This window comes from Ascaphus truei, unplaced genomic scaffold (genome assembly GCF_040206685.1).
Source record: "Ascaphus truei isolate aAscTru1 unplaced genomic scaffold, aAscTru1.hap1 HAP1_SCAFFOLD_941, whole genome shotgun sequence".
In the NCBI taxonomy this organism is placed as follows: domain Eukaryota; kingdom Metazoa; phylum Chordata; class Amphibia; order Anura; family Ascaphidae; genus Ascaphus; species Ascaphus truei.
Genome location: NW_027457280.1, coordinates 15,514 through 41,285, shown reverse-complemented (window position 1 = coordinate 41,285; position 25,772 = coordinate 15,514). Strand labels below are relative to the sequence as shown.

Below are 25,772 nucleotides of genomic sequence, written 5' to 3'. Positions count from 1 at the left end.
AATGTTCAGATCAACAAGGAACCTAGGTTTTCACAATTCTAAATTATTAATCAATACCATTCAAGTACATGGAATTCATTTTGAACACAATCTGCGGAATTATGCTTGATAAATGTAAACAAATTGGGGAATGTATACAAACCCATTTTAGGGAATTAATTTTATTATATAAACAATCTCTCTCTCTCATATATATATGTGTGTGTGTGAGTGACCAAGGCGCAGGGGGAGGGGGAAAAGACAGAGTAGTATGTCTCAATAAGCATCATATACAGATGAGAGATACACTCACCCTTTGATGGTGAATTTAAACCTTCATCCACATAAATGGGATCTGGAACTCTGTTATTTCCTCTGCTTGGATACAGATAGATGTTTTTCTTTTTTCACACTTTTCGTAGTTTACCTTGTTGATTGGATTTGTTCTCAATTCAAGATGAATACCATGTAGGGGTTGGAGATAGATAAGAGACATATATAGTGTGACACAGTTTTATTAAAATATAAAAGTCCTATAAACATATAGGTAATATACTCACACTTTGTGAGTATTAAAACGGGTAGTTGGAGAGATTATAATCAAACTGAGTCTCTCGCACTCAGTTCGTGCCCCAACCTGCTATTGTCCAGTTATATGAACCTGATACTGGGGATTCGTTGTAGACCATCCTGTTCTGTGTACCGGCATCTGATCTCCTGACCGCCGCACACTTCCACGTCACGTGTTCTACTTCCAATCTCGCAAGATCTCGCTCACTCCGTTCACTCACTCGGGAGCTATTCTGCTTCCAAGTGCTCCTTAGTCAGGACTCTCTCCACCTCTAGCCTCTGGCTGCGTTACCGCCTATCAATAATCACCAAACGTTTCACCAATGCGGCTTCTTCAGCGGTCTCATATATATATATATATATATATATATATATATATATATATATATATATATATATATATATATATATTTATTTATTTAAATTCTTCAATACACTTTGAGCTTTAATAGAAATGTAAAAAAATAATAAATATATATATATATATATATATATATATATATATATATATATATATACAGTATATATATATATATATATATATATAATAATTATTATTTTTTTACATTTCTATTAAGGCCTCGGCCATGGTTTTTGCTGGCGTGTGGAGGCGCGCTGAGGCTGAGGGATCGCGGGTGCTTTCCCTGGCCTTAGACAGAGCGCCATCCCGGGGCGTGTCGTGGGCGTGTCAGCGGACGGGCCAGTGACGTCACGGAGCTGGTTCAGCCCTCATTGGGCGAACAACTCACATGACCAGCCCTGCGCTCCGGCAAGCGCGAAGATTTTAAATTTCCCTAAGACCTACGGTTCCGCGCGCTTTGCGGAAGCGTATGTGAGCCCCTACTAAAGCCGCTCTCATTGAGGCTGTAGGGGCTCAGTGCCGAGCGGAAGCGCGCCTCCGCCCGCAATCACTATCTATGGACGCAGCCTAAAGCTCAAAGTGTATTGAAGAATTTTCAAGGTTATGGGTTACAGAAGTAAAACTGGAACAGGAGTTATGAAACAACAAATTGCTATTTCAGATGTACAGTAATAAACAAAATATACACGGCAGTGTCGATCATGGAAGTGTCCTTTCCCTGTTAGCCCAAGAGATCTGAGGGGAAGAAGACAGATGGGAGCGGGGGAGAGGAGAAATAGAGTGGGGAGGAAGAGCGAGGTGGTACAGGGGAGAGGACTAATTGGATGGTGGGGGGAATGTGGAGACAAATATATTTTAACGCTATGTGGATGGGCCCAATGTTTCACAAACAAATCTTTAAATGTGTACTTTTAAATATTTGCAGTCAGTATTATGATTGAACTAAGATACAAATTTTTTCCAATGTTACCATGTTTAGGGTGATGTCGGTGTGAGAGGAGTCACAGGCCCTCCAGGACCCCCGGGACCAAGAGTAAGTGATCTCATCATGTATGGCACGACAGTGAATACACTGGTGTTTCTACTTGACTCTTCCTTAGTTCCAGGTGATGAATTTATTGGAAATGTGACCGCTTCACTCACAAAGGGTCTGCAAGAAATTAAGAGGCTCCTCTAGCAGTGACTTGTAGTAAAACTATGAAAACAAAGAAAAATAAATAAATGCACAAAAGCTCATAAAAAAGTAGCAGACTAAATGAGCTTTCAATATGCATGCACCTGGAGTTGTGATATGTGCAATTTAAATACTACTGTATATTACCGGGGTATCCAACTCCAGTTCTCAAGAGCCAATAACAGGTCAGATTTTCAGAATATTCCTGCTTCAGCACAGATGGCTTAATGAGTGGCACAGCTGAAGGTGGAAAACCTGACCATTCAGTAGCTCTTGAGGACTGGAGTTGGCTACCCCTGCTATATATTTGAGAAACAGAACACGACTTTTGGAGCACGTGGGACGTATCCTTGTGCAGTTCTGATATCTTGATAGTAGCGTAGGAATAAACCCTGTGTTTTCTATGTTTGCTTGATGAAACGATAATGTGTTTAGTTCATACCATGTTTTAAGTTCAAGTTAATGCACATACTATATACCAAAATTTTCTACCTTTGATTTCTATAGGGTGCTGTTGCGCTACCTGATGGAGATCCACTGGTGAGTTTCCTGCTATATGGTTGAACAGTAGCAGCAGGTTCCAGTTTTCTTCCAATTTGTTTATATTAATACTATTATTTATTTTTCAGTGCCCTACTTCATGTCCGCCAGGCCGTCCAGGATATCCAGGTTTGGCAGGAATGAAGGTAGATATATACAGATACATTTTTATCCCAATAGAGTTTGTTTACATATTCACATAAATGGGTCCATGTTAAAATGGACAAGAAGCAAAAGGTGATACACTATGTGCTCATTTGTATGTAATTACCCAAGAGATAATGGAGAAAGGCAGGGTTGCAGACCTATCTGAGATGTGAATGTGGTCCCAAGTTTATTTATTTATTTATATTATTTATTTATAAAATGTTTTATCAGGAAGTAATAAATTGAGAGTTACTGTACCTCTCGTTTTCAAGTATGTCCTGGGCATAGAGTTAAAATTACACATAATACGTTGTTACAAATACAGTTACATAAATGAACAGGGTATACATTATATAAAATACATTTCATGCACAGTTAAAGAAGATGTATATTATAGGCTTATGAAACAGTTACAGACCAGATTAAATTGTGAGACAGCCTTAGTTTTGAAAGAACTTAAACTGGTGGTGGATGTGAGAGTCTCCGGTAGGTTGTTCCAGTTTTGGGGTGCACGGTAAGAGAAGGAAGAGCGGCCGGATACTTTGTTTAGCCTTGGGACCATGAATAGTCTTTTGAAGTCTGATCACAGATGATAAGTGCTGCATGTGGTAGGGGTGAGAAGCTTGTTCAGATAGATGGGTAGCTTGCCCAGAAAGTATTTGAAGGCAAGACAGGAAAGGTGAACTTTGCGCCTAGACTCGAGTGATGACCAATTTAGTTCTTTGAGCATTTCGCAGTGATGTGTGTTGTAGTTGCATTGGAGAACAAAACGACAAATTGAATTGTAGAGGGTGTCAAGTTTGCCAAGGTGGGTTTGGGGTGCCGAGCCATATACTATGTCTCCATAGTCGATAATTGGCATTAGCATCTGTTGTGCGATACACTTTCTGACCAGCAGGCTTAGGGAGGATTTTTTCCTGTAAAGTACACCTAGTTTGGCATAGGTTTTGGCTGTCAGGGTATCAAGTGCATTCCGAATGTTAAGTGGGAGTCAAACCATATGCCCAGGTATTTAAAACTAGTAACAGGAGTTAGGGTGGTGTTAGCGTTGGTTCTGATCTGGAGCTCAGTCACTGGAAGCTTTAAAAATTTAGTCTTGGTCCCAAAAACCATTATTACAGTCTTGTCATTGTTTAAAAACAGTTTGTTTTGGGAAATCCAGTTTTCAAGTCTCAAAAAGTCAGACTGAAGTATGTGTTGAAGGTCGGAGAGGCTATGGCTGTGTGCATATAGGATTGTGTCATCTGCATACATGTGTATTGAAGCTTCCTTACAAGCTGTGGAAAGATCATTGATGAACACTGAGAAGAGTAGGGCCCCCCAGAACAGAGCCTTGCGGGACGCCACAGGTGATATCAAGGGGGTTGGAGTTAGAGCCTGAGATGGACACATGTTGGGATCTACCTGATAGGTAGGACTGAAACCAGTTTAAAGCATGCTTCCCTATTCCAGAGCTCTGGAGTTTGTTAAGCAGGATAGCATGATCAACAGTATCAAAAGCCTTTGCAAAATCTAGGAATATTGCACCAGTGAGTTGTCCCTGTATCATTCCACTCTGGATTTAATTGCAAACTTTTAGCAGGGTAGTTACCATGGTATTTTTATTTGCAATACACATGAAGTGGAAAATGTTAAAGATTGTGAAACACTGTTACTGACTAACAATCAGATCTTTCTCCTTCCTCAAAGCTCTGTTTATCATTTCAATATTCAGGAAAACATCTTACCAATACCCTATAAGTGCCATAAAAGGTTATGAGAGTCACTATAAAATCTAACTTGGCAACCCTTGAAGCATAATTGCAGCTTATATACAAGGAGAAATAAGCATTTCACAAACTCTATCCATGACTATCTTTCTATCTTGATTTTTTTTTTACTCTTCTTTTGTTAAAACCTCTTTCTCTGAAAACACACGTCATCCCCGTGTTACTTCTTCTGCACACAAAGCGGGGTTTTTATTACCTCTGTCTCTCTACCTTTTTTTCTGTATTGTCTATTTCTTTATGTCTGTCCCCTCACCCCATTTCTTACTAACCCTTCTGTCTAACTGACTATTATTTCCCCCAGATTCTTCAAGCTCTGTTATTATTTATTTATTTATTAATTAAATATTTTACTAGGACGTAATACATTGAGAGTCACCTCTCGTTTTCAAGTATGTCCTGTTATGGGTCTTACTCCTATTGACTTGAATGGGAGTTAACGCTAGTTGTGATGAGTAAAGCCAGGGGTGTTCAACTCCAGTCCTCAAGCTGCTCCCCCTCCCCCAATAGGTCAGATTTTTAGGATATCCCTGTTTAAGCACAGGTGGCTCAATCAGTCCCTGCATCAGCACAAGTGGCTCAATCAGTGGCTCAGTCTTTGGTTGACCCACCTGTGCTGAAGCTGATATATATTCTTAAAACCTGACCTGTTGGGTTGGGGGGGGGGGGGTGTTACTAAAATGCTACCAGTGCTGCTTTGGGACTTTGATTGGAGGTGTTTTAAATGAGTAGAAAAGGGAGATATCTGTGCCGTATCCCATAATCATGTGATTGCAATAACTATTGTACAAATCTATTAAAGAATATGAGTATGTGAGAACAGTGGCGGATTTAGAAAACTGCCGCCCTTTGGTACTTGCCTGGTGCCGCCCTCTTCCTTCAGCGTCAAATGACACTACAATGTCACATGGCGTCGCGTTGGCACAGCAACGTGACACAGCGTCACATTGCCATGGCAACGAGACGCTGTGTGACATCACACGATGCCATGTGACGTTGCAGCATAGTTTGACGCTGAAGGAGGAGGAGGAGCGCGACACGAAGGAGAAGGTAAGAACTGTACAGAGCCCCCAGCAATCAGTGGGGCCGAGGGTGGAGCCTCTATATATGGGGAATAAAAGGGAAATTTGCCACCAAGGCCTATCAGGCCTAATTGGAAATCCGCCACTGTGTTTGAAAGTATTATGGTGCAAGAATTGTCAAGTCATGTAAATCCATCTATCTCATTACTATTTTAGGGTCACAAAGGTGTAAAAGGAGAAGCAGGAGAACCAGGAAAACAAGGCCATAAGGTACAAAGTAATTCCTCTACATTTCATATAAAATAACTCTACCACAAGATCGTTTTCAGGGCAAAATACAAATGATCTTCATTTCTATTGATTTTTATAATAGATAGAGGGAGTAACACTAAGGCCCAGTATGCCTGACCCGCCGATCCGGTGCGTTAACCCACTGCGGACATTAGTGAATTTCCCCCATTGTATTTTTACTGCACTTCAAATTAAAAAGTAGCTGAATGGCAAAACCCTTTCTGCTAGAAAAAAATCCCCCTTTACATCTGTTTCAGAGGATATATTTTGGTCTCCCTGACCGTGATAGTATGTATGTATATATATCTTTATTTATATAGCGCCATCCAGGTACATAGCGCTTTACAGCGGTAACACACGGGAAATAATAATATAACACAATGGGAATAAGTGCTTCGGGCATTAAACGGTAGAAAAAGGAGTCCCTGCCCCGAAGAGCTTACAATCTATTTGGTAAGTAGGGAGAACGTACTGAGACAGTAGGAGTGCGTTCTGGTGAATGCGTCTGCAGGGGACCAAGGTCAGTGCATATGAGATGTATAGTATCAGCCAGCTGAGCTACCCATGTCCTTCGTTAAAGAGGCGTGTTTTAAGATGGGTCTTGCCAGTGGAGAGAGAGTGAGCTAGTGTTAAAGAGAGTGTTAAACCTTTCTTTTAACTTTTTGGGGAGAATTCATTTTTTAATGTTATTTGTTTGTGTCTTTCTAGGGAGAAGAAGGTGAACAAGGAGGTATTGGTGATCTTGGCACGCAAGGCCCTCCAGTAAAGTGTTTTTTCTTTCTTTTGGAAAACAATATTGATTTGTTAAATTTAATTGTATTATGACTCTGGGGCTCGTCAGGATTCAGGAAGGGTAATAAACGTTCTTTGCTGTGCAGGTGAACCTTACAGGTAGTGATATTTAGCAGAGTACGGAGTGGGAAGTGGAAAGGGAGAAATAAACATATTTATTGTTATACTGTGGAATTAATAAAGTTGTCTTTTATTAGCATTTTTTAATAGATATAATACTGAGATACCGTGTATATTCCATGAGTTTTACCATTGCACCAGGAGGGAAATGGCATGCGTTAAGCATCATGATTTTTTCCAACCACAATGAACATTGAATATATATTGTTCCCCGAGAAGCAATACTGTAAAATGTATTTGATTTTACGTACTCAATTTTATTATATTGTTATAATTGTACAAATAGATTTTTCATACAAGCTATCATTGCAAATGACGTTTAAAGAAGATATAGATTGCCTGATTGTATCTTTCCTTCTGCAAATATATTACAGGTGACATATATTTTTTATATATATGCTTCTATATTGTTTTTACAACTTTATTTTGATGTTTTTAGGGCCCACAAGGCCTAAGGGGGATCACAGGTGTAATGGGCGGCAAAGGCAACAAGGTACGTTTATCTGCCGTGTGAAGAATTAGTGCATTTATATATGAATTATATCTGTCTAGCTCTTGGATTATTCCAATTATGGGGTTTAGTAATTACTTTATGGAAACAAAATCGCACACAGTCCAGTGAAGTCATACTAAGAACAAAATGTATTGGCTATAGATAGCTCTGATTTTGTAACGTTGTAATATTTACCCACCGTAGGCGTTAGTGCACAACATATTATTTCAGTGAAGCTTTGTCAGATTTACAGTATTCTATGGCTGTTGCCCAAGATCACTACTTCCTATAATCATAAGATGGCTTTGACTGTTAATTGTTTTAACATTCTTGTAGAAAGCCTTGTTCCCCATATCAATTTCATGGTTGATTCGACACTCCCAGTCACTATAAGAATGGGAAGCATATAGTAATTATTCTTTATGTAAACAAATCCATCAGTTAATCAAGGAGAAAAGTATACATCTCATTATGGGGAAATCAGAACCTCTGTGGACAAAATGATTAAAAAAAAGACACATTTGAAACCAAAACTTCTTCTAATTAAAGAATACAATTAACACACATTCCCAGCTAGCTCACACTCCCACACCCACCACATCATGAATATATATTTATGTCAACAAGAGAGCTACTGAGCGTGGCAATTGTATATAACAAGAGACAGGGGAGCCCAATGCTACATCCCATTGACAAAATATATATGGTAAAAATTATAAAGTAAAATACTTCAATGATAATATTAAATACTTGGTTATTAATTAACCCTTTGTTTTGTCAATGGGATGAAGCATTGGGCACCCCTGTCTGTTGTAATTAAAGAATACAGCCTGGGTTGTCGGAAGAATATAAAAAACATGGTGACTATTCTTAGCTGCCTCAACAGAGGAATCTGATTTTTAAACTAAGTTTTTATTAGGACACCAGTAAATGATCATTCTCAGTACAGATGTATGGTACACTGCAGCTTCTTAACGTAAAAGAACAAGTGCACTCTTACATCTGTTTGTAAGGGAAAGTGGCCATTCTTCCTACCTGATGTATGAGTTTTTTCTTTCAGGTCCCAGTTATGTTTTATAACTAATTCCTCCTGCTATGAATATTAAATACTTTTTGCCTTTCCATTAGCCAGGTTCTAAATTAAAGTGGCAATCTCACCAGATTAACCACTCTTTATTAAGGTCAGGGGACCATTCCACTGGTTTCTAAAAAAATTCCAGTTTAGTTACCATTATTTCCTCAGGGCATTTAAATGGCCGTCCAATAGAAAGCTGCCAACAATAACATTGTGGCTTCCTATTGGCCAGCGGCATCTGTGAAATTTGGGAGCTATTTTTATTTCTTTATAAAAATGTTTTACCAGGAAGTAAGACATTGAGAGTTACCTCACGTTTTCAGGTATGTCCTGGGTATAGAGTTAAGATGACAAATAATACATGGTTACAAATACAGTTACATAAGTGAACAGGGTATACATTATATACATGACATTGAATGCACAGTTAGAGATAATATATATTGTAGGCTTATGTAACAGTTACCGACCAGCTTAAAATGTGAGACAGCTTTAGTTTTGAAAGAATTTAGACTGGTGGTGGATTTGAGAGTCTCCGGTAGATTGTTCCAGTTTTGGGGTGCACGGTAAGAGAAGGAGGAACGGCCGGATACTTTGTTGAGCCTTGGGACCATGAACAGTCTTTTGGAGTCTGATCTCAGATAAGTGCTGCATGTGGTAGGCGTGAGGAGCTTGTTCAGATAGGCAGATAGCTTGCCCAGAAAGTATTTGAAGGCAAGACAGGAAAGATGAACTTTGCGCCTGGACTCAAGTGATGACCAATCTATTTCTTTGAGCATTTCACAGTGATGTGTCTTGTAGTTGCATTGGAGAACAAAATGTCATATTGAATTGTAGAGGGTGTCAAGTTTGCTAAGGTGGGTTTGGGGTGCAGAGCCATATACTATGTCCCCATAGTCGATAATTGGCATTACATCTGCTGTGCGATACGTTTTCTGACCAGCAGATTAACGGAGGATTTGTTCCTGTAAAGTACACCTAGTTTGGCATAGGTTTTGGATGTCAGGGTATCAATGTGCATCCCGAATGTTAAATGGGAGTCAAACCATATGGCCAAGTATTTAAAACTAGTAAGGCGTTAGGGTGGTTTTAGCGTTGGTTCTGATCTGGAGCTCAGTCATTGGAAGCTTTATAAATTTAGCCTTGTTCCCAAATACCATTGTTACAGTCTTGTTAGTGTTTAAAAATAGTTTGTTTTGGGAAATCCAATTTTCAAGTCTCAAAAAGTCAGATTTAAGTATGTGTTCAAGATCGGAGAGGCTATGGCTGTGTGCATATAAGATTGTGTCATCTGCATAGATGTGTATTGAAGCTCCCTTACAAGCTGTAGGAAGGTCATTGATGAACACTGAGAAGAGTAAGGGCCCCAGAACAGAGCCTTGCGTGACACCACAGGTGATATGCAAGGGGTTGGAGTTAGAGATGGACACATGTTGGGATCTACCTGATAGGTAGGAATGAAACCAGTTTAAAGCATTCTTCCCTATTCCAGACCACTGGAGTTTGTTAAGCAAGATAACATAATCAACAGTATCAAAAGCCTTTGCAAAATCTAGGAATATTGCACCAGTGAGTTGTCCCCATTCCATTCCACACTGGATCTCATTGCAAACTTTTAGCAGGGTAGTTACTGTGGAGTGTTTGGGGTGAAAGCCAGATTGGAATTGGCTTGGGAAATTTGTCTTGGTATTGTATTCACTTACTTGGGAGTGAACACATTTTTTCCATGACCTTGGATAGTATTGGTAGACGAGAGATTGGCCTGTAGTTTGAGACAGTGCTTTTGTCCCCACTTTTGAAGATTGGGACAACTCTGGCAGTTTTCTAGGTCTTAGGGATGTGGCCTGCTGACAGGATGGAGTTGACTATGGAAGCAATTGGTTTGGCAATGGCTGGGGCACCAAGCCTTAGTAACTTAGATTGCAGTAAATCAGGTCCATATTTTGGCTGAAAGAGGAAGATAACTAAGCGTTAAGTATCTCGGGAACTGAAGGTTAGGTTCTAGAGGACGTTCCAATGCTGTAGAAAAAAAATGAAATAGAAGATTGTGGAGGCAGGATTGCTGCTTTAAATAGGTTGATACCCAAATTTACAACCCTGCAAAGTCCTAACAATTGTTGCTCAGCAGTACTCAAGGTACTCTTTGCTTATTCAGTCTGCATTTATGTGGCCATTAACTGGTCCAACAAACACACAATCCCAGCGCTCCTTGCAACTTGGATTGCAATTTGTTAGCGAGATATGTACATTTTGATCAAGCCTAATCACAAAGGAGCCATTTAATTGAATCTTTCAATCAAATTTTTTTCAAGCCTGCTAACCCCGTCCATGTTTTTGTTTTCCATTAACTGTGCCAGCCTTGATTAATATAATATTTAACTGGCTTTCCATGGCAAGTCCTCTTAAACACAGTATATTCCAATGCTGCAGCAAGAATGGTCTCCAGAGAACAGAATTTCTCCTGCATTGCAACACATTTTGTTCTCTTACATTCCTCTGTTACTATATATTGATATATGTGCGCCTGGCTTACGGTTAGTATGCCTCCATGACCCTTATATATTAAGGCATTTTGTTCCTCTACACCTACCATAGTAGAAATGAGTCCCAAACACCATACTGTGCTGCTCAGTCTGTTAATAGTAAATGAGTCTTCAATAATGTTAATAGATGATTATTTATCTTGGTTTATTAGGGCGGTCGTGGAACTGATGGAGTACCTGGTCCTCAGGGAGTTGCTGGAGCATCTGTAAGTAAACTTGGGATACAAAATCAGAAGGAATGGAGATTTCTTCTTAGATAGTTGGGTGCTGTGATGTATTTTTTTTGTATTGTAACTTTTTCTGCAATCATTACAGGCTTCACAGTGCAGAATCTGTAACTAAATAGCTGTCTTTGACTGGGTTCACTGAATCTATACTTCCTTGTCCATGGCTTAGCTATACAAGCTATATAATGAAGCAGGCAACAAATATAGGGAGTTCATGTAAACCTGTATAGGAAGCTAAAAGTGACCCAGCCATTGCACTTATTTTTTTTTATGCATGTTAGTGTCACATGTTTATTTGCATGTTAGTGTCACTACTCAGAGTTCTCGTCTGCCATGTAACCGCTCTATAACAGGAGACAATGGGGGAATTATGTAAGAGTGAGGGGCCTGCTGTAAATTATACATACACAACCTTAGCAAGTGCGAAATCCAGACACACACTATATATATATATATATATATATATATATATATATATATATATATATATATATATATATTGTTTGTGTCAATTGGAGAGCTACTGTGAAAGTGACATCAAGTATACAACAATAAACAAAGAAGCCCCAATGCACATCCAATATGACCAATTATTTACTACATTACTATATGTTTTTTTCCATATTTTTTTATTCATGGGTCATTGAGATCAATTCTTTGGCCAGAACATTTGAAGCCTGCGACAACCTGCTGTAAATTAAGCCATGATATTCCACCAAACTATTTTTTGTTGTTAATTTAAACTGTTATAAGTTGTGCTTATGTTAATGAGGAAAAAATATTTGCTCAACTAATCATGTTGAGATCTTCTTTATCTATGATAGTATACTGAGCTTTTCCGTCAGTTCTTATTCACATAGAACACACATAATGAAGCCACTGAAGTCACTCACAGATACGGAGTAGCTTACAGGCAACAATGTTGTCAGCGCTGACAATAGTAACCAGGTTTTAACCAATATATATACCCGTTTATCAATGATTACAGCATATGTAGTTCTAAAGCAGGGTGTCACAGAGTTTGTGTGTTCATTCTGCCTATAGAAATCTCTTTCAGATAAGGTTTATGCAAAGTTATAACCGTGGTTGCAATTCTTCTCGTCACTGGTACTGTGTCACTGCTACTGTGTCACTGGTATGGTTATTGCTTTAGTTTTTTCTGCAAGTCAATGACAGAAGAGATGCAGATGCTGCCTGCCGTTAGGCTTTGGAAGATACATTACAGAAGCTATTAAACATAACTTTGGTAGCATGCAAATAATTTCTTTAATTTCCTTTTGTTTAAGGGCGATCAAGGTCAAAGAGGGGGAATAGGAGAAGCTGGGCCAAAAGGTGACAATGTGAGTATATTCTGCTCATATTTGTTTGTTTGGGCAGTTTATGGACATTTTATATGTCTCAATATTATAAAGGACAATTGTGAGTATTTCCATTCATAAACACTTTTTTTACCCTTTGGATAAGCTTAGAAATAAAGTTTCACAATATCAACAATTCTGTTGTTCCTGTAATGTCCTGATACATTGTCTTCCTTTCAGGGTACTCAAGGTGCAAGAGGCATAACGGGAATGCCAGGGTCTAAAGGAGAGTCGGTATGTGTACACTTTCTCTGATCTTCATTACAACTGTTTAGACATTTTGCATTAATGAGACCTTGGAGGCTTTAATATCAACTTAGTTGCTGGGTAAACACCTTTTAAAGCGATTTCATTCTTTGAGCTTTGAAAAAATATATATATTTCAAAGTGTTTTCTGATAGGCTTTTTGATGTACATTTGAAAAGCTATGAACTTCTGCTACCTGATAAAAATGACAATAGTGTAGCAAAGAAAGGGGGCTGATTCTGTCATCCTTCCCATCTCTTCTAATACTTCAAATGGTAGTTACACCTTCTATCAGTCTTAAATGTTTTACTGGTAGCTTAATACATACTTAAACATATTGTAATATTGCATAGAATTGACTATAGCTTATATATGTATATGTGCAGAATCCTCTAATATTTAAACTTTTTTCTCTAGGGATTGTCAGGCGTTGATGGCCGTGATGGAATCCCTGGAATGCCAGGAGGCAAGGTAACATAAATAAGAATTTCCCTTATTCCTGAGGTAGCAGTGGTCATATGACATATGTCACTAATACTATAATCTATGTATCAGAAGGCAGCACTAATACCATCGGTTATTTAGAGTTTGCTTAATATACATTTGTTTCCAAAATAATTGATGGGGGGATAGAAAAAGAAATATTAGTAGGGTGAAAACAACACTATAAATATAGGGGTGGGGGGAGCATTACATATGTGTGTCACATATCTCCCTCTCACCCGCTCATATTGCTTCATATTGAAGCCCCAGAGGCTGCATTACTGCCATGAATCACATCACTTGTTGTTACATATTCTTTCATTGAGTGTCTGTGTCATATATAATGAGGTGTTGTAAAGTCTGAACAGTATTCTAAAGCAGACAAGGTTAATGACATCTTAGAGGTGGCACTTAAATATATGCATAAAACATGATTGATACATCCCATTATTATACTATTAGAACTAATCCTGGTATTACTTGCTGATGCTAATGAACTAAAAGAAGAACAAAGCACCTCAATACAATGACATTAAAGGACGCATATACAACATGACACATTTAAAGTAATTGAAATGACTAAACGCTGCCGTTTTTCTGCTTTGATACATGTTAATTAGTTCTTGGTTCATCAGATATTTTACACACCTAATATTTCAGCTGCTTATTACAGTTGACATTATCTTAAATGTTTTAACTGTGATATATATAGACATATATATATATATATATATATATATATATATATATATATATATATATATATATATATATATATATATATATATATATATATATATATATATATATATATATATATATATATATATATATATATATATATATACCACCACTATTAAGGTTATGGTGGGAAAAAAAAGTGACTAAAACCCTCCACAGTAAAGCAAATGAATATACAGGAATATTTACAGTTGCTATATATATATATATATATATATATATATATATATATATATATATATATATATATATATATATATATATATATATATATATATATATATTAAGAACATATTTTTTCTAGGGTGAATCTGGAGAACCTGGCGCTCCGGGGGAAGCTGGACTTCAGGGATTACCAGTAAGTTAACATTGTTTTAGGTTACTTTGTGGTGAGGATACTGCTTAAGTAGGATTTTTCATTATGTGGTAACAAGTTGGGTTTTTAATCTTAAAACAGAAATCCCCTTTACTTCCTTTTTTATTTTTTTAACCTTATTTATTTTTCTTACAGAATCGGATCCAGAGCTGCATAATGCTATTTTTAGCTCTGGGAACGAACTCCTGGTAACTGAGATATTTACCTCTCTGTGTTGGTGTTTCTGGTACCTTTTGGAGACATCAATATGGGTGCCCTCCAAGCCACACTCCCATGGACCAATAGGAAGCTGTAATGTCATCAATGTATGACACTGCAGCTTCCTGTTGGATCCTGGTGGCTATCTTTGAGTTGACTTCCATTTGACCAGAATATAAAAGGTAAACATCTCGGAACCGGAGGGATCCCAAGAGATAATAATAGCGCAGTTCAACTCATAATGATCCCCAGTTATAATTATGTTAAAAGGAATACATTTCAAAAATGGGGCGATCGCTGCTTAAAATCTATACAGTACCACATTTTCTGTTTTCCTTTCTATCTTCTCTCTTGAAATCCAATACATACAGTAGAACAATCTACACCACCCGTCTATCTTTTTTTCCTTCTCCATTCCCGTCACATTCCATGTTTTGGGGTGTTTTCCTCTTGATATTTGAACGTTTTTTAAATTAGATTTTGAGTTGTTGGGTACAGAACAGGAAAAGGGGATGGGGAGGGGGGAGGGTGGGATAGGGGATGGGGAGGGGGAGGGTGGGATAGGGGATGGGGAGGGTGGGATAGGGGATGGGGAGGGGGAGGGTGGGATAGGGGAAAAAAGCCATCATATTACAAACATTACCGACATACCGATAGTTTAATATTTCTTCTGTCTATTCTTGTGTTTGTCTACATTCAGATTTCTAGGTCAGTGTCAATGATGAAAAGATAATGAATAATCCATGGTCCACGGCAGGGACGGCTAACTCCAGTCCTCACGTGCCACCAACAGGTCAGGTTTTAAAGAAATCCCTGCTTCAGCACAGGTGGCTCAATCAGTGGCTCACTCAATGACTGATTGAGCCACCTGTGCTGAAGCACGGATATCTTTACAACCTGACCTGTTGGGGGCCCTTTAGCCACCCCTGGTCTACAGCCTTTCAAGGTTGATCACTCCTCTAGCTTTTCATCAAGCTGTGACATTTTTGTGTTCAATACAAAATAAAAAATATGTAGGACACAACATGTTGGAAATATCTAGCGCAGTGCAAAGGTGCAGATGACACATGAACTTTGACATTGTTTAATTTTCAATCAATAAAACTCAATTTATATTATTGGTAATATCGTGTACAGATTCAAGTCTATTCGGGACTAGGGTTTTTAAATGTGTGGAATGTTCGAATATACTAAGACAATAGATAGATGTATTATTGTACCATAGCTGTATTAGTATCATATATCAGAACCAAGTATATTACAGCCAAGAGAGAAGAGCATTATCAGTTTTCAGAACCCATTAGCACTAATTTTTGGAAGCATTAGTAGACTATTATTTTGATGTATCTGTCCATTATTAATATTTAATCATCTGAACAAATCAAAATTGTGCAGACTGCACTGGCAGCAACATAAAGTACATGTAGCAGTACTAAAAACAAGCTGTAATATCCACACTACATGAGGGCCAAGAGATTTAGTTTGATATATGCAGCAAGAATCACACCTATTGTTACGATGTTGCCACTACTATAAAAATGGAGACATCTTCTATCCTGCTGTTTTCTATTACAAACATTATATGTTAATATATGCAATTACAATAATTATGCCTAATACATATTTCAGTTTAAAATCTATTATATGTTAGAGAACTGTACATTCAACTCTAGGGTAAAATGCTAGTAATATATATATTCCAGCCCTGCATACACAGTGTATGGAATAATTAATGCTGATTACAATACCAAGAACAATTTCGATTAGTCTTCACTTTGCATACAGAGGGGTTGATGTACAGTGTTGGACTTGGACATCTAGGGCCCACCAGGGACACTGAATGCCGTCCGTCCTAAACTAGCAAACACTGTCTGCCGGGCATAGACTTCCATCCCAACCTTGTGACCCACTGGGCCCATCAACACAACCTCGCTAATGCAGCCAACTAACGCAGAGGGAAAGAAATGATGTGGGGAGCTGGGCTACAGACATTCCCAGGGCCCAGAACTAGGGTGTGCACTGCCCCTCCCTCCCTGTGTTGGCGGCGCCTCTCTCTCACCCCCCACCTCTCTCCGCCCTCTCATCCTCTCACTCCCCTCTCTTACACCCCCACCTCTTTCTCTCCCTCACTTTTATGCCTCTCTCCCCATTATTTTTTGTATTTTGAAGTAGAAATGATAATTTAACGAAAAAATATAATATTAAATATACATGCATTGCAATCTACTGTTGAATATCCATAATAATTGTGTTCTGTAAACCAGTTACATATTTAATACATGAAATTCTTAGTCACACTCATTTGGGAGAGGCAAGGAGGTGAGGTACTGCAGGCCTATGTGTTGGGCAACATTGTTGATGGAATACCTAGCTTTGACATGGAAACTTGGGCTCAAATAGGTACATTTGGGGTATATTTGTAGTAGATATGTAAATATGTTTTATAATATAATATATACTGTAGTACATTTTGATTGAACATCAAATATTACTTTGTATATATTGATTTTCTGTGGTCTATATTCAAAATGAGAGGAATTAATCCCAATAATTGAGTTTTAGCAGCTAAATGAACTGAAGCCACACAGGCATCTTTATGGTTATTCTGCCATGTCAATCTATAATGTTTTATTGTTTTGGTGCAGTTTTGGTTGTATAACAACACATAATAATTTATATTTTTCATGTGATAATTTTAGGGTATGCCGGGCAATCCAGGTGCAAAAGGAACAGGTGGAGAGAAGGTAATCCTGTTTATTACATTCAGAATATTGTTTAATGGTGACACTGTGACCACCATGAATGATATATATATATATATATATATATATATATATATATATATATATATATATATATTTATATTCATCTGCAATATGAATATAAATGTATTTCTTGTTGAGATGGTTTTAACAGTTCTCTTAAGGTGGCTTTTGAATAAGTATGACAAACACTTAGGGGCTTATTCTCGTAGCTCCAAAGTTGTAAGTGCCAAAGCGCGCGGTTTGGCATGTTCAGAAGTAGCGGCATGAAATGTGAGAAAAATGCTGTTCTCTATGGAAAATCACAGCTTCTAAACCGCGTCTTTAAAAAGTGACAAACTGCATGGTTTAATAACCAAACCGCCCGGATTGACCAGAGTTGGTGCTAACTCTATCCCCAGTCTGAAATATGGTTTTTGCCGTCTTGGCGAAACCCATGTTTCAAGCTCTGGATGTAACCCTCAATACCAATCTTGGCACCCGTGAGGTGGCCTGAAAATAACTGTGAGTTTTTAGAAGCGGTTTGCATAACGGACAGTGGCAGATTTTTCATTAGGCCCGATAGGCCCGGGCCTAGGGCGGCAAAATTTGGGGGCAGCATAGATTGGCGCTTGCTGCCCGCGCATATGCACTAGCGACTGGTAATTACCAATCACGCATGCGCACGACCTGCTAATAAGTACCAATCAAACATACGCACAAGTGGCTGGCAAGCGGCAATCACGCATGCGCTGCAGGCAACGTGACATCACATGACTTCATGTTGCCATGACGTCAAATGACACTGGAGGAGGAGGGCGGCACCAGGTAAGTGCCTAAGTGCGGTATATTTTTAAATCCGCCACTGATTTTAACAGAGCTACGAGAATTGCAGTTTTTGTACAAAAAAAAAAAAAAGGCGATTTGGAGACTTTTTTTGACAAACCGATCAGATTGGCAGAGCTCGAGTGAAACCGCTTCTAAAAAGCATTTTAGACAAGGATTGGACATGCGAGAAGGGCTTACAGAATAGCAAAGCATGCCAATCTGAGCTATGAGAATAGGCCCCTTATCGCCTTATCCGATTTTCTTACATTGCGAGGCACAGCCATGCTTTTATTAATTAATCTGCAGGCCACCTTTGAAGTAAATGGGCTGTAAGAATCCTGACCTCTTAGGCCCATGCTGTACTGCTGTTTCAATAGAATGGGCAGTAATCAGTCTTACAGAAGTGTATTGTATTGTATGTCTTTATTTATATAGCGCCAAAAGTGTACTCAGCGCTTCTCAAAGAAAACAGTACAGGGAATTTTAAAAATACAATAAGTGCAGCAAAAATCAAACAATGGGAAAGTAAATCCCTGCCCCGAAGAGCTTACAATCTAAAAGGTTTGAGGGGAAATTTACAGAGACAACAGGTGAGGGAATAAGTGCTGTAGATGGCAGTGCTTGGCCACAATGGGTGGTATAAGTGACTGTGGGACAATAGCCATGAGTGCAGGCTATTGTGATGCTTGATTTGTGGGGCAAGTTGTCAGGTTAGTCAGTGTTAAATGAAAAGGTTAACACCATTTACAGGGGAAGAGATGTGCAACGTGTCTTATGACTTAGCGCCGCTTAGTAAATATGGCCCTATATGTCTTAACTCTAAACATTCTTAACAGGTGTAACAAGTATCTCAGGTGACAAGTATCTCTTCACACGAAAATGTAAACCAACCGAAAGATATGCAGTTCCTTACTTTGTTATGTTGCCATCTAATGGAAAAATCTTACTCGCCTGAATAGTTTTCATAATTAGTAACTTGAGAGCACCCGAGGGTCAAATTTAGAGGGCATTTGAGGCACACAGTGTGGTAAGACCATGTTGACGTCTCTCAACTTTTACTAGAAGATGCTATCAATGTAACTTCAATGTGTAGCTATGATAACTATCGCTACATCCCAGAATGCTAAATTGCAAAATGTGAGCCCACACATGAACAATTGCTTTGATACATACAGGAATTGTAAAACATACAGGACACCTGCAAGCTCATATTGAACCCCCAAAATAACCACAACATATATATAAGCATATAAGTGTCACAGAGGCGTGCTACTGAACATGGCAATATATATTTAAAACCAGAGACAGAACATGAAACACAGACAGAGCTCAGTGCACATCCAGTGAAACTTATACACTTATAACCGTGTATAAGTTTCACTGGATGTGCACTGAGCTCTGTCTGTGTTTCATGTTCTGTCTCTGGTTTTAAATTGATACATACAGGCAAGAATATTATCACTGGGTTCTGGAAGGCAGATGAGGGAGATGTGACGTATGAGGGAGAAATATCTAACAATAATGATACATTTCTATGTCCTGAGTGTTATATTTAAAATTTTTTTTACAGTGAGTGAAATTCAAACTATTGCACAAGCACATCGGTGTTACCTAGAGTAACTAGCTATTCATCACAGACCTGAATTAAATACCTACTTAAACTGACTCTGTTTTCAGTAAAATTTAGTATGCTTCCAAAATGATCAAGAATCTGCTATTACAGCAGCTGTAAAAAATGTTTTCCCCTTACTTTATATTAAGAGGCATTTTTGTAATTGTACTGCCTGCTGTGATCTTAATTTCCAAAGAAACAAGATGTTTTTCTATTTTATCTCCTAGTTTACATTCCCGCTTTTCTATATGTAGAAAAATAAGCACATTTAGGTCAAACAACCTAATACAAAACTAACTAATAAGAAATAGACAATGCAGCAATAATCCTTTGAGTTTTCTTCTTCCTAGGAAAGATATTCTACAGAAGGGACGACACTTCTTTACCCCTGAAAGCTTCACTGGCATAAAGAAGTGCACTAAAGTGAAATATGTTTTAAATGTAGCCCCTGCATTGCTTGAGGGACCTGCGATACACTGAAAAGTATTATTACTCATATGTTCTTTCCTTTTCTCTCCAACAGGGTAATTCCGGTGGTCCAGGTGTAGCAGGACTAATGGGAAACTCTGGTAAACCTGTAAGATGTCATTTATTTTTTTTGTAATGTATTGTATTTTTTTTAAATTTCTTTCGTAATGGAAGGAATGCAAATGCTTTGAAAACCAATGCTTCCCTTCCTATGGAATTGATTCATTCTCATTAATACTCAACCTGGAATCAGCAATGCTATCTGCCCAATAGTCAAACTCAGAAACAACCTAATGTATTTTGTTCTGTTTTTACAAAAACAGGGTGATCAGGGACTTCAGGGAGAAGTTGGCCCATTTGGACCCAATGGCCCTCCGGTAAGTGACTGACCTACATTATCCACAATCTGGATATTTTTTCCCATTTACGATGATATAAAATGTACTATTTGAATGTAGTAAAACCTTGACGTGTGAAAATGTAGCACTATAAATTATAGATATAAAGAAAAAAAATAATGCGTTGTGCAGGAAATAAATGTGCAAAGCAACTAATCATAAACTGTTAGAGAAGTGACTTGTATGTACGGTATGAACAAAGATTTTGCCTGATATTTACTAGAATTATGCTGGCAGGCACCCCCACTGCTGGCAGACCCCCCCACTGCTGGCAGTCACCCCCACTGCTGGCAGACCCCCCCACTGCTGGCAGTCACCCCCACTGCTGGCAGTCACCCCCACTGCTGGCATACACCCCCACTGCTGGCAGACACCCCCACTGCTGGCAGGCACCTTCAGGGCTGGAAGACACCTGGCAGCATGTTGAATTGGGCTGTAAGGTGTGTTCCAAGCATCAGAATGTACCTTATGGCAGGAGACTCCTTTATTAATATATGGCTTTTAATCGATGACATGCCTGTTCTTGGTATTTAGCGGTGGAAATTGTATTCTTATAATGTCTTGCCTGTCTTTGGCCAGACACACTTCTACAAATGTTTCACAAAACTTGCACGAGCCTTGTTATTATTTGTATAATTTATTTACATGTTCCAACACATCAGTCAGTGCATGCAGTTGATTGTGATTGGATTACAAATGGTGAATTGCAATATCCAATTGCAATCCCACTTTCACACTAAATGAATGACTTCTAGAGGCCTTTCATGTAATTTCATAAAAAGTCGAGTTGAACGTACATAGTATTTTCCTGGTTAGCATATGGGTCACGCCTCATTTCAGAAAGAGTACCCTCGGCTTATTAAGTTTATTTTGACCCATGCTAAAGTTGACTTAAAAAGTACCTTTCTGCGTTCTCCTTGCTCTAGTTTAGTACAATATTTTATTCTAGGGTGGGGTTTTACTAAATTCTATTGCGGGGTAACACACCCAACCCATCGTTAACTGCTATTGACTTGCATGGCAGTTAATGCACAATCAGGTGTATTAACCCGCAACGGGCCTTTGTGAATCTACACCTACGTGTTTGCTCATGTGCTAATAGGGTCATGTTTTTGTTCCTTGAACCTGAAACACAGAGAGGGCAGATATTTTTACTGTTGGGTAAAACCTGTCAAACTAGTAAATGCCATTGTCCTTAATTCGTGATGATGATTATGAGAACAGCAGGGTCTAGACTTTTATGCAGACTTGTGGTAATTGGATGGCTATGAATACTTTGATGTTTATTTGAGATAAGTTTTGCTCCTTGGATGCACCTGACCCTTTAATTGTACTCAAATTCTTCCCTGGTAAGGAATGAACTGCTAAATATTCCAGCCCATTTATATTTTCTTTTTAGAAAAAGCCACTGCAAAAATAAATAAATGAATAAGATGAATGTGCTATTGGTATTTTCAATCTTTATTCCAGTTTGACATAATTTTGTTATGTAGCCAGGACTGGTTTTTGGCTACCAGTCTACCCTCCCTGGCAGTAAGTTATAAGGTACGCTTCCACAGCAGGTGCTGATGAAAGAGTGGGACTAGGTGTAGTTGCCAGGGGTCTCCGGCATACTATAACCGGGGCCCATTTTCCCTGCCACGGAACTACAGCCTAGGCTAGCCAAATCGGGTGAGCTGTGTGGAGACAGAGAGGCGATTGCTGGGTCTAAGTCATCCTGAGGCTGATACTGTAGGTGTCTGATGCCTAAAGGGAGTGTTCTGGTTGACGTGTCCCAGGAACCCTTGGAGAGGGTCTGCGATTCTAGTGCCAAGCAGGACGGTGTAAGGTACCGGATAGGTAGTGTCTGAGGAGGGGGACTGATCCGTAGGTACCACTGAACCTCTGTTGGAGGAGCTACCACGGTATCGCTAGCCGTCACCAGACCGTGAACCACAGAGTACTTGTGATGGACCGTGAATGAGTGCAGCGTAACCGAGGGAGCTTTGCTAGTCCGGGGTATTACTTACTCTCAGTAGACAGCTAACAATGTACTGTGGAGACCTGCGAGGAATGGATTCCAACCGGTGCTGAATACCCCTACCGGTGCTGCAGACGAACAGACCCTTACCAGTGGCTCTGAGCGACTGCGGAGTCCGGTGGTTATGATGCCGACATCATAATGATGATGATGGAGGACACTGCCGATAGTGGAGGTTCCCAGCGGCCTTGCCAGTGATGTCACTACCACACGACTGCTGGGGTAGACGAGGAATGGCCGATTCCCGCTCCACTGAGTACCACTTCCAATAACATTGTGGGGTACCAATTTATGAGCTCTTTCAGGGCACGCCTGGACCGCAGGATGGCTGTGACTCCGGTGAGTGTTGAGGCTCTTACCACGGAATATTTGGCCACATACTGGGAACATTGAATGGCTCTTAGGCCTAAGCCAAACACAGACACAGAACCCCATATAGTCAGCATAGCACTGGTATCCAGTCAGGGTGGGCTCAAAGCCAAGGACTCTGACTGAGACTCTAAGGACTGTAAAGCCCCTTGCCCCTCGACTAGTACCGCTGCTCCTGCTGTATTGTCCAGACAATCCTTTTTGAAGAGCCCCAAGTGGTGGGTCCGGAGCCTGTTGAAACCATCTGTTCCTTCTCAGAACTGGAAGTATTGGGACTTTGGGGATGGGTTTCCAGGTGATGAGGATGAGAAGATGGCATGCAGTGTCACTTCTGGGGGAAGTCAGTATGTGATGTCGGTGAATTCTGACAACTCAGGTTTCTCTTCCCATACTACTTCCGGGTCTGGATCTACTAAGGCTGCTCCAGTTAAGACCCTACCATGGTGGGATCCCAGGTTCCAGGGGTATGTCATCTTGGAAGAGGGTGACATAGTAGATTTCTGGTGGGTGGAGGGAGAGTTTGGCCAAGAGGAGACGTGGAAGCAATTAGGCGTCGGGAGCATGAGATCAGGCTTGGGATAGGGCAGCATAAGGGATGGTCTTATGGTACTGTAAACCACCCAAATAGGAACCCTTATTCTGGGTCCTGCCAGGCCAAACTGAAGGCTGTAGACTCACTAAGATCAGTAGAGCAGAGCGGTATGTAATGCAGCGTCATAGGCAGTCCCACAGATTTGAATACCCGTATGTGCCAGAACCATGCGGGAAATTGATGAGAACAGGGAACAGAGGTTGATTGATGTAATCTGGGCCTACATTACTGCTCATACTATGAGTTCTTTCTACCATGTAGTGGAAAGGGTTGCTTACTTGGTAGGGGTGTGGAAAGTAGGAATATTCATATACATGGACTGGATAGAATAAGTATCCGAATGGCACCCTAAGAGGGTATTTTCTGTAACTGTGCCTGATAGTTCTGAGGCTCTTGTCAACAAACCAGACCTGGAGCATTACTACTGAGTAATTACGTTCTCCATGTTGGGAGGGACCTGGGTTTTTCATGGGATGCTGTGATGTAATTAAAGTTATATGCACTCTGCTACAGAAAAGTATGTATCTTTTGCATTGTGATTCTCATACTGTTGTTATTGATTCACCTGTTCTGTTTAGGATATGCATCTGAAGGATGTTACCCGCAAATTTTGGTCCCAGTGAGGACATGGGAGTTTCCACCAGATGGAGAGTGTAGCCAGGACTGGTTCTTAGCTACCAGTCTGCCCTCCCTTGCAGTAAGCCCTTTAAGATCAGGCCTGCCAATACTTATCATGGGTTTCCCCCACTCCTAGGAGTGCCATTGAGTGACAAGGGAGGAGTTGGACCTGGCCTGGGTTGACCCAATCCTGGGTCAGACTTGGTGCCCTCTTCCTGGCTGTACTTAAGGGGATTGCCACCCAAATTTAGTCGTAACCTCTCCCCACTTGAGAGAGGCAGGTCACACACAGGTTGCATGAATATTGGCCTTCCTTGTTCCTCTTCCCCTAGGGGGAGAGTGAGGGTGCACCTTTCCCCTGAGCATTGAGTGTAGCAAATGTATCAGAGACAGGGGAATGTGCGTGCTGGCTCTTGGCTATGGCAGAGTCATGAGTATCACTTTTAACTGGGATCAATATTTCAGAAGTAGTCTCAGGGAACTTAGTACCAGGAACTTTAGTTAGGACGGGGGAAGTAAAGCAAAGGTCCTCAACAGGCTCAGAGACTTGAACCTCAGGAGATGCATAATGTGCAAGGTCTGCCTTTAAACCTAGGGTTTGAGAACTATCAAGGGTTAAAGCAGGCAGTGCATGAGAGTCTGGAAGAAGAGGATTTGACTTGGAAACTGGGGGCATAGAAGGTTCATGTTCAGGCTCTAGGAAGGTGACATTGGCTTGGGATTACAAGAATGCTCAAAGGGTGTCTCAAAGGGTTTACAAGCAGGGGTTAAAGAAGGCAAAACATCAGAGTCAGAGAAATGAGAGGTTGAATCAGAACCAGGGATCGGGGCAAACTCTTCTTTAGGCTTCAGAGACTCAAAATCAGTTTGGTAAAATTTTTAGGAGAAGGTGGCACCCCCAAAGGTTTAGCAACAGGACTAGTATCACGGGGGAACCGTCCAGTAACAGCGTAGCTGGCGAGGAGAGGGTCATGCAGTTTTAAGAGGTGATCAAAAGCTAGGGACACTTCATGGAACGCACTTTGAGCCTTCGCCAGTTGTACAGGATCCACGTTTCCCCCGGTCACAGGGGAACCAGGAGAAGGGACATAGAAGACCAGGGTCTGTTTTAACTCTCTAAGGTGCTGGGAACTCTAAGGAGTTCTTTACGGAGCAGTCTTTCAGATGGAGTTAAACCTTTAAACAGGCACTGGGTTTCAGGCGGGGGCATTATTTCAAACAGGAACAGGTCTGCAGACTGTATTTCAGACATGAGCATTCCTACCCTCACCACAGGGCGGTCCGAGTTTGTGGGGCTGAGCATACTGTAACGGACGTGCTCGCCACAAACCGGGACTGGACCGCAGGGCTGAGGTGGGGATGTGAATGCACCGACCTTAGACCACGAAGCTGGTTCAGGATTGCGCAGTCCGTAGTCAATCGTAGCAGGGTCAGGGTTGGAGAGGCCAGGGTAATCCATTGACACGCCAGGGTCAGGGTTGGAGACGGTAGAGTAGTCGTTGCCCAGGCTGGAATTTGGCAACAGGAAGTCAGGAGCACACCGCTTCAGCGTAGCAGCTGAAGCACGGGAATGGCCTCTGCGCAAGGAGCGGGAGCGACCCATGATAAGGTCTCTGCAAGGGTA

The 25,772-nt window shown here is 40.2% G+C and overlaps 1 protein-coding gene across 1 annotated transcript in view; it reads left to right on the top strand.

Moving 5' to 3' along the window:
• The window catches only part of LOC142486543 (uncharacterized), a 95,166-nt gene that overhangs the window by 54,628 nt on the left and 14,766 nt on the right, over positions 1–25,772 (top strand). The window contains exons 15-28 of the mRNA XM_075585127.1: positions 1,890–1,943; positions 2,592–2,624; positions 2,714–2,770; positions 5,776–5,829; positions 6,559–6,612; positions 7,202–7,255; positions 11,026–11,079; positions 12,387–12,440; positions 12,639–12,692; positions 13,122–13,175; positions 14,233–14,286; positions 17,202–17,246; positions 20,207–20,260; positions 20,475–20,528. Coding sequence (XP_075441242.1) covers positions 1,890–1,943; positions 2,592–2,624; positions 2,714–2,770; positions 5,776–5,829; positions 6,559–6,612; positions 7,202–7,255; positions 11,026–11,079; positions 12,387–12,440; positions 12,639–12,692; positions 13,122–13,175; positions 14,233–14,286; positions 17,202–17,246; positions 20,207–20,260; positions 20,475–20,528 — 729 coding nt within the window. The remainder of the gene's footprint in view (positions 1–1,889; positions 1,944–2,591; positions 2,625–2,713; positions 2,771–5,775; positions 5,830–6,558; positions 6,613–7,201; positions 7,256–11,025; positions 11,080–12,386; positions 12,441–12,638; positions 12,693–13,121; positions 13,176–14,232; positions 14,287–17,201; positions 17,247–20,206; positions 20,261–20,474; positions 20,529–25,772) is intronic.